At 38.2% G+C, this 10000-nt stretch overlaps 1 protein-coding gene across 1 annotated transcript in view; it reads right to left on the minus strand.

Moving 5' to 3' along the window:
- The window catches only part of LOC137043077 (leucine-rich repeat-containing protein 49), a 26435-nt gene extending 18394 nt beyond the window's left edge, over window positions 1-8041 (minus strand). The window contains exon 1 of the mRNA XM_067419165.1: window positions 7844-8041. Within this exon, the coding sequence (XP_067275266.1) occupies window positions 7844-7912 (69 nt within the window). The 5' untranslated portion in view covers window positions 7913-8041. The remainder of the gene's footprint in view (window positions 1-7843) is intronic.
- Between the last annotated feature and the right edge of the window lie 1959 nt (window positions 8042-10000).

A 10000-nucleotide genomic window follows, 5' to 3' on the forward strand; every position in this document is an offset into this window, starting at 1 on the left:
AGAGAGAGAGAGAGAGAGAGAGAGAGAGAGAGAGAGAGAGAGAGAGAGAGAGAGAGAGAGAGAGAGAGAGATTATTAAAAAAGCAATTATTTCAAAAACATTAATACAAATTAACAAACAAAAAAACACTACATAATTTAACTACCTTAATTCATGTATAAAAAACAACTCATCATTGAGCACAGAACACATCCCAACATCACAGCACCATTCAATCTCAAAAACATTGATTGCATTCATCATTTTATAATAATTAAAATCAACAAGAATTCTTGATTTAAACATATTCTTAAAAACAGATACAATATGTTGTCCGTTTCTCTGCTCTAATTCATTTCTTCTGGAAATATAAATTGCAAGTTTGGCTTGTCCTACAATGAAGTTCATTAATTGACACTTGTATTTCTGAAGTCTACTATACTTAAAACCAAAAATAAAACATTGCTTTGTAAAGAAAGTCCCTAATAAAGAAAATAAAAATTCTAAGAGATCAAAGAGTGGGGAAAGTCTAAAGCAATTCATAAAACAATGAAATATTGTTTCTCTCTCTGAACAGAAAGGACAAATATCATTTACATTGGGATTCATTTTTGTCACAAAAGCATTAGTGGCTATTGCACCACGCAGGATTCTCCATTGGAGATCACCTGCCCGTTTAGTCAATGGTGGTTTGTATAGTACTCTCCACTCCGGCTTCATTTCCTCTACCACTCCCAGTTTGTCTCTCCACACTGTGTCAACTCTGCCTTTTAACGTATGCTTATTAATTACCTTCACAATGCATTTGTATATCACCTTTCCTTTAACTGTACAAAAATCAACATTTTCATTTATATTGAAAGACAACAATGGACTGTTATATGAAGACTTTTCAAGATCAGGTATAATTCTGATATCTGGGAACAAGTCATTCGAGTCAGGGGAAATATCACCCATGCAGTATCTATCTAGGAGAGTTTTTTCCTTGGAGTTTAAAACCCCGTCCAGTTTGTTCAGAAACTTTCTTACAAATCTCACTGATCTTATATCCAGAAGTATGGCAACGGTTTCTGCATTCTTTAGTCCAGGTCCTGTTTTGTCCACAAGATCTTTCAATTGCAAAACTTTTTTTGACACAAGCAAGTCTTTTAGCCCTGGAAAGTCATCTCCCGACACATCAAGGCGACTCCCGAAAACCACAGGTTCCTCCAGCAACCAAAAGAGAGAGGTAGCTGACTCTGTCCACTGATGTTTAAAAAGTCTCCACGCTTTAAAAAGACTTTTATAAAAAGAGGGTAGTCCGGTCATATCTAGAAGAGTATGATCCATTAAGAAAAGTGCATCATGAAGTCCCATTCCATTCACCTCATGCAAAATGATTTGTGCCAAGGGTTTCCACACTAGATTCTGAGGTCCCGTCAGTAATCGCTGAATAAACTGCAACCGATAAGTCGCTCCTCTACTGACCAGATTCACCAGGCCTTGACCTCCTTCATCTCTTGGCAGGAAAAGAACACTTTGAGGTGTCCAGTGCAAATTATCCCAGAAAAAGTTGACCATCTCTCCTTGAAGTTTTGGTAAAAGTCCAACAGGCGGATCAACACATGCAAGTTTATGCCATAAAGAGGACCCAACCAGATTGTTGATTATAAGTGTACGGCCTCGATAAGACAGTTTGGGAAGCAGCCATTTCCATTTCTGTAAACGTCCTTTTATTTTTTCCAGCATACAATCCCAATTCTTTTGAATAAAATCATCATTTCCTAAAAAAATTCCAAGATATTTGAATCCACCTTTCTTCCAGATTAGACCTCCAGGTAAACTGGGAGGACATTTATCCCAGTCACCCATTAAAAGGGCCTCAGTTTTCCCCCAGTTGACTTTTGCCGAAGAGATTTTATTAAAGCAGTTAACAACAAACTCTAATTTTTTAATATCATCAGCACAAGATATAAAAACAATTACATCATCGGCATAAGCAGAAAGGTGCAGCGAGACATTATAGTGTGGTATGGTAAACCCACTCAACTCAGTTCTTAATTTATGAAGCAGAGGTTCAATGGCCAGGGAGTATAACATTCCTGACATAGCACATCCCTGTCGAACTCCCCTCTGGACTTCAAAAGGAGCACTCAAACCACCATTGACTTTGAGTATACTCTCAATGTTACTGTACATGGCCTCTATCATATTTATAAAACTCTGATTAAAACCAAAAGCTTCTAAAACATCTCTCAAATATCCATGTTCTACACGGTCGAAGGCTTTTTCCTGGTCTAATGAAATTAGACCACAATTAACACCTAATATTGCAACCTCAAGAACATCTCTGACCAAAGATATATTATCGAAGATGGATCTATTGGGTATACAATAATTCTGATCAGAATGTATTACTTGACTCAGAACTTTACTTAGCCTTGTGGCTAGAGCCTTTGATACACTCTAAAAAATGCTGGGTTAAAAACAACCCAAGTTGGGTTGAAAATGCACCGACCCAACAATTGGGTTGTTTTAACCCAATGGTTGAGTTGTTCTTACCCAGCAATTGGGTTGTCTTAAGCAACATTTAACCCAACCACTGGGTTAAAACAACTCAACCATTGGGTTAAAACAACTCAACCACTGGGTTAAAACAACTCAACCACTGGGTTAAAACAACTCAACCATTGGGTTAAAACAACTCAACCATTGGGTTAAAACAACTCAACCATTGGGTTAAAACAACTCAACCACTGGGTTAAAACAACTCAACCACTGGGTTAAAACAACTCAACCACTGGGTTAAAACAACTCAACCACTGGGTTAAAACAACTCAACCACTGGGTTAAAACAACTCAACCATTGGGTTAAAACAACTCAACCATTGGGTTAAAACAACTCAACCATTGGGTTAAAACAACTCAACCACTGGGTTAAAACAACTCAACCATTGGGTTAAAACAACTCAACCACTGGGTTAAAACAACTCAACCACTGGGTTAAAACAACTCAACCACTGGGTTAAAACAACTCAACCACTGGGTTAAAACAACTCAACCATTGGGTTAAAACAACTCAACCATTGGGTTAAAACAACTCAACCACTGGGTTAAAACAACTCAACCACTGGGTTAAAACAACTCAGCCACTGGGTTAAAACAACTCAACCACTGGGTTAAAACAACTCAACCATTGGGTTAAAACAACTCAACCACTGGGTTAAAACAACTCAACCATTGGGTTAAAACAACTCAACCACTGGGTTAAAACAACTCAACCATTGGGTTAAAACAACTCAACCATTGGGTTAAAACAACTCAACCACTGGGTTAAAACAACTCAACCACTGGGTTAAAACAACTCAACCACTGGGTTAAAACAACTCAACCACTGGGTTAAAACAACTCAACCATTGGGTTAAAACAACTCAACCATTGGGTTAAAACAACTCAACCACTGGGTTAAAACAACTCAACCACTGGGTTAAAACAACTCAGCCACTGGGTTAAAACAACTCAACCACTGGGTTAAAACAACTCAACCATTGGGTTAAAACAACTCAACCACTGGGTTAAAACAACTCAACCATTGGGTTAAAACAACTCAACCACTGGGTTAAAACAACTCAACCATTGGGTTAAAACAACTCAACCATTGGGTTAAAACAACTCAACCACTGGGTTAAAACAACTCAACCACTGGGTTAAAACAACTCAACCACTGGGTTAAAACAACTCAACCACTGGGTTAAAACAACTCAACCACTGGGTTAAAACAACTCAACCATTGGGTTAAAACAACTCAACCATTGGGTTAAAACAACTCAACCACTGGGTTAAAACAACTCAACCACTGGGTTAAAACAACTCAGCCACTGGGTTAAAACAACTCAACCACTGGGTTAAAACAACTCAACCATTGGGTTAAAACAACTCAACCACTGGGTTAAAACAACTCAACCATTGGGTTAAAACAACTCAACCACTGGGTTAAAACAACTCAACCATTGGGTTAAAACAACTCAACCATTGGGTTAAAACAACTCAACCACTGGGTTAAAACAACTCAACCACTGGGTTAAAACAACTCAACCATTGGGTTAAAACAACTCAACCACTGGGTTAAAACAACTCAACCACTGGGTTAAAACAACTCAACCACTGGGTTAAAACAACTCAACCACTGGGTTAAAACAACTCAACCATTGGGTTAAAACAACTCAACCACTGGGTTAAAACAACTCAACCACTGGGTTAAAACAACTCAACCATTGGGTTAAAACAACTCAACCATTGGGTTAAAACAACTCAACCACTGGGTTAAAACAACTCAACCACTGGGTTAAAACAACTCAACCACTGGGTTAAAACAACTCAACCATTGGGTTAAAACAACTCAACCATTGGGTTAAAACAACTCAACCATTGGGTTAAAACAACTCAACCACTGGGTTAAAACAACTCAATTGTTGGGTCGGTGCATTTTCAACCAAACTTGGGTTGTTTTTAACCCAGCATTTTTTAGAGTGTAGTATTTTATAATCGGCACATAAAAGAGATATTGGTCTCCAATTACTTATATTTTGGAGATCTCCCTTTTTAGGCAAAAGAGTAATAACAGCTCTTCTACAGCTTAACGGTAACAATCCTTTATTCAAACTGTCATTAAGGACCAAAAAGAAATCTTCACCAATCACTGGCCATAAAATTTTATAAAAATCAACAGGAACCCCGTCAATACCAGGAGCCTTTCCATTTTCCATATCCATCATAGCTGTATATAGTTCATTTTGTGACAATGATTGTTTAAGCACATTATTAGACTCCTCATCAATCTTTGGAAGATCATTCAGAAAAGAAAATGTTTCATCTTCTCTTTGAACCAACTCACATTTATATAAATTTGAGTAGAAATCAACAGCGTGTTTGCGTATTTCACTAGGTTCAACAAGCTCTTTTCCAGTATCAGATCTTAATGAGTGAATAATACGACTTTGTCCATTTTTTTTTCCAAATTGAAAAAAAATTTGGATGGTGCATCCATTTGTGAGATGCTTTGAAAACGGGAACGAATTAATGCCCCTTGTGCTTTCACACCCAATAAGTCTGCAAGCAAATCTTTTTTAGATTTACTACTTTCAAAACATTCACCGTCACTTGTAGAAGCTGTTGTGCTCCAAAGTTCAACTATTTCAAATTCTAACTTTTTCATTGACTGGGCCATTTCTTTTGTAGCATTTAAAGTATACTCTTGACAGAGTTGTTTAATGTGAACCTTGCCACAATCCCACCACTGTTGCAAGGAAGTATAAAACAGTTTTTGTTCTTTAAAATTTTCCCAAAACAAAATAAAAGTGTCAATAAACTTTTTATCATTTAAAAGTGATGTATTAAAATGCCAATACGCACTCTTCAAATTCACAGAATTAATGAAAATGTTTCAAATAACACAACAATGATCAGAAAAACCAACTGGAATTATTTTACAGCCTCTAGCCAGATTTGCTTGAAAATGAAACACATAAAGCCTATCCAGCCTTGCCATAGAAATAAGATTATCTCTACTATGTGCCCAGGTATATTGTCTATTCTTGTGATGCATGTTTCTCCAAACATCACACAAATCAAATGCTCTTATTAGTTGTGTAAGAGCTTTTTGTGAGGCGACATGTGGCTCTAAGTGATTTCTGTCGAACTGATCATTTTCAGTACAGTTAAAATCTCCACCAAGGAACAATAATTCTTCTGAGTTTAAATATTTCATAGCAACACTAATTGTATCAAAAAACACTAATCTTTCAGCCCCTTTTGTGGGGGCATAGACATTTAAAAAAGTCATTATAGTGTTTTCAAACTTAGCTTTAACTTTTAAAAGACGACCTTTAACTATTTCTTCTATTTCACAAGACATTGGCAGTGATTTCTTTGAAAACAGAACAGCTACTCCGCCACTACTAGAAGACATGTGACTCATAAAAATGTGCCCATCCCATTCTTTTTTCCAGTCTACCTCATTTTTTAAGTCACTGTGTGATTCTTGAATAAACGTAATCAATGTGCTTTTGATTAATAAATTCAAACAAACACATTCTCTTCTGACCGTCTCTGGCACCATTTAAATCGAGAGTTCCAATTTTAAAGTCTCCCATTGAAAACGATGGTTTTAAGAAACAGAAGTAATTAAAAGAAACAGTCAGCAAGGCAAAGACTTCTACCAGAAAAAATAAGTTACACCATATCTTGTTTTTCATCATTAAGGATTCGCTTTCTAAGTTTACTCACAATTTTTCTGAGACGGTAAACATCTTTATCTACAAAAGCACCTTCTTTCATTAGAATTTTTGCATCATTAATGAAAGTTGAGCGATCAGGGAAATAATCTTCAACCTGAACTCCAGGTAGGCCTTTAGTTTCTTTCAAAAACTTGCTAATTTCCTCAACTTTATATACTGTTGTCTGGTTTTCATTTTCATTTTGCGATGAAAGATGGGAACAATCAGAAGTATTGAAATCCGTAGAGTCACTTTCATTTTCTGAGTATAAATATTCAGTTTCATTTTTGTCTTTTTTTGCTTGTTTAATCACCTTGCTCTGACAAACTTTCTTCCTTTTAGTAGGGACTTTGAAGATTGACTCTACGCCCATCTCTAATTCAACAACACCCTCACTGACCTGTTTATCAGCAGTCATTGTATCTGTATTTACAGAGATGTCACTGCTTGAATGAGCCTTTTCAAAAACCATAAGATCATATCCAGAGCACAAACCTGCAGTAACCTCAGCCATAGTGGGTTTATTTGGCTTAATGGCAACCGCTTTACCAGAACCTGACTCAACAGCATCAGAGGCCGCAACATCCTCTGTAACAGACACAGCCTCAGAATGAGCACTCTGAGAGTTCGGCTGTACAGTAGCATCTTCATCCACTCTTTCAGGACAAGCACGTATCAGATGACCAATTTTGCCACAACCAAAGCATTTCATTATGCTTTCAGATGTTGCGTAAACTGTGTAGTTAAAGTCCTCAACTTTAACATTAAAAGACAGATTAAGTTCGTCAGCATTATTCTTCAAGATCATATAAACCTGTCTCCGAAACGACACTGCATGTTTCAGCAAGGGTGATTTGCAGCTAAGAGCAATTTTCCTAATGGGGGAAACTATCTTACCAAAGGAAGACAATTCTTTAGCAATACTTGCATCAGAAACAAAAGGAGGCACGTTTGACAAAATAATCTTTCTGGAAGGGCTACAAGTGTGTGTGTGAGAGAGAGAGTGTGTGAGAAAAATATATTAGAGTGAGTGTGTGTGTGTGTGTGTGTGTGTGTGTGTGTGTGAGAGAGAAATATAATAGTGTGTGTGTGAGAGAGAGTGAGTGTGTGTTTGTGTATGAGAGAGAAATATAAGAGTATGTGTGTTAGTGAGAAATATAAGAGTGTGTGTGTGAGAGAGTGTGTGTGTATGAGAGAGAAATATAAGAGTGTGTGTGTGAGAGAGAGTGAGTGTGTGTTTGTGTATGAGAGAGAAATATAAGAGTATGTGTGTTAGTGAGAAATATAAGAGTGTGTGTGTGAGAGAGTGTGTGTGTATGAGAGAGAAATATAAGAGTGTGTGTGTGAGAGAGAGTGTGTGAGAAAAATATATTAGAGTGAGTGTGTGTGTGTGTGAGAGAGAAATATAATAGTGTGTGTGTGAGAGAGAGTGAGTGTGTGTTTGTGTATGAGAGAGAAATATAAAAGTGTGTGTGTTAGTGAGAAATATAAGAGTGTGTGTGTGAGAGAGAGTGTGTGTGTATGAGAGAGAAATATAAGAGTGTGTGTGTGTGTGTGTGTGTGTGTGTGTGTGTGTGTGTGTGTGTGATCTTCAGAAGTGAAACTCTTACCGCAGGAGGCAGAAATCTCCCCGTCGCGTTATCATCCTCGTCGCGCTTCTGCTGTTTATAAGAGCGCATCTCCCGCGGTCTGCAGTAACGCGGCGCGTCTGCAGGTGAAGAGCGTCACTCCGCGTCCTTAGCAACTAACTTTACCAAAACAGTTACGGGCACTTCCGGTGACCCCATGCGGAAGCCCCATGCATCTCTCATGAACGCCCCCAGTGAGAAACATCACCACAGTGCAAATAGCAGTTTTATTTACAAGAAGTTATTGCATTCAAAAAACATGACAGCATTTAATCTAACTATATAATAACGATAAAGATTACAGTGGCTTCATAAATGAATTAAAAACATGAAAAACAAAACCTGATGCATATTCTGTTCTAGAAGTTAAAGGCACAATATGTAAGATATTAAAATCAATAGACTGTCAGAACCACTAGAACGGTGTTACATACTGTGTTGACCTCTGTATATTATCACAAATGTTTCCAAGAATGGTTAAATCCAGAGAAATGAGCGATTTTAACCAGGGCCGGTGTGCCTGTTTCGCCTAATGACATCATACCCGCGGTATCCTCGAGTTCCGGTTTCCATGGAAACACATAGGGCCCTATTTTACCGATCTGAGTATAAAGCGCACGGTGCACTTAGTGCGTGTCCGAATCCACTTTTGCTAGTTTAATGATGGCTTCATAAATTGATTTAAAACATAAAATAAAAACCTGATGCATATTCTTTGTTCATTCTAGAAGAGATAAAAAAATAAACAAACGTATGAAAGTGACTTGAACGCACTGCTCAGGCGTCTTTACAGGGAATCCTCTCTGTTCGTGATTTAGCTTTTCTTGAACACCTCAAAACTTACCGTTCGTGTTTTGCGTCGGCTATGATTAATAATGATATTGAATGAATTGAACCTCAAGTACCCTAGCAACTGCCTAGAAACCACCCAGAACATCTCAGCAACTGCCTAGCAACCACCAAGAACACCATAGCAACTTCATATCAACCACCTACCAACCATCCAGTATAACCTATCAACAGCCTAGCAACCGACTAGCAACCACCCATGAACATCTGAGCAACTGCCTAGCAACCACTAAGAACACCATAGCAACTTCATCTCAACCACCTAGCAACCATCCAGTATACCCTATCAGCAGCCTAGCAACCCACTAGAAACACCCTAAGCAACCACCTATCAACCACCCAGAACATCTGAGCAACTGCCTAGCAACCACTGAGAACCCCATAGCAACCTTATATAAACCATCTAGCAACCATCCAGTATACCCAGTCAACAGCCTAGCAACCACCCTTGGAACCCACTAGAAACACCCTAGGCAACCACCTAGCAACCACCCAGAACATCTTAGCAACTACCTAACAACAACAATTAAAAACACCATAGCAACCTCATATCAACCACCAAAAAACCATCCAGTATACCCTATCAACAGCCTAGCAACCATCCAGAACATCTTAGCAACGGCCTAGCAACCGCTAAGTACACCTTAGCAACTGCCTAGCAACCACTGAGAACACCATAGCAACCTTATATAAACCATCTAGCAACCATCCAGTATACCCAATTAACAGCCTAGCAACCACCCTTGCAACCCACTAGAAACACCCTAGGCAACCACCCAGAACATCTTAGCAACTACCTAGCAACTACCAAAAAACACCATAGCAACTTCACATCAACCACCTAGCAACCACCCTTGCAAACCACTAGAAACACCTTAGGCAACCACCTAGCAACTGAAGGGGGGGGATTCTGAAATCCACTGCCGCTTCAATATACCTGTATATATTTATATCCTAATTAACTTCATAATCAAAACCTTAATTAATATTCATCTTCCTATATTACCTATATTATTATAATGATTCTATCCAGTTATGATTTTGTTTTAGTTTCTTTTTTTTTTCTAAAGTGTGTATTTGGTCTCTGAGGAGTGACTGAGGGTCTGGCCTAGAGATGTGTGATGTGTCACTAAACACTGGCAACAAGGTCGTGTGTTTGGATTTGAGGTATCACACACCCCTAACATGTCAGGAGTGCAGTAACAGGGTTTGCTCACTTAGCCCGGCTTCCAGATATGAAATATGGATTTGTCTTTCATTTAATTTATTATGTTTTATTCCTTTTATATT

The sequence above is a fragment of the Pseudorasbora parva genome, chromosome 16, assembly GCF_024679245.1.
Source record: "Pseudorasbora parva isolate DD20220531a chromosome 16, ASM2467924v1, whole genome shotgun sequence".
In the NCBI taxonomy this organism is placed as follows: domain Eukaryota; kingdom Metazoa; phylum Chordata; class Actinopteri; order Cypriniformes; family Gobionidae; genus Pseudorasbora; species Pseudorasbora parva.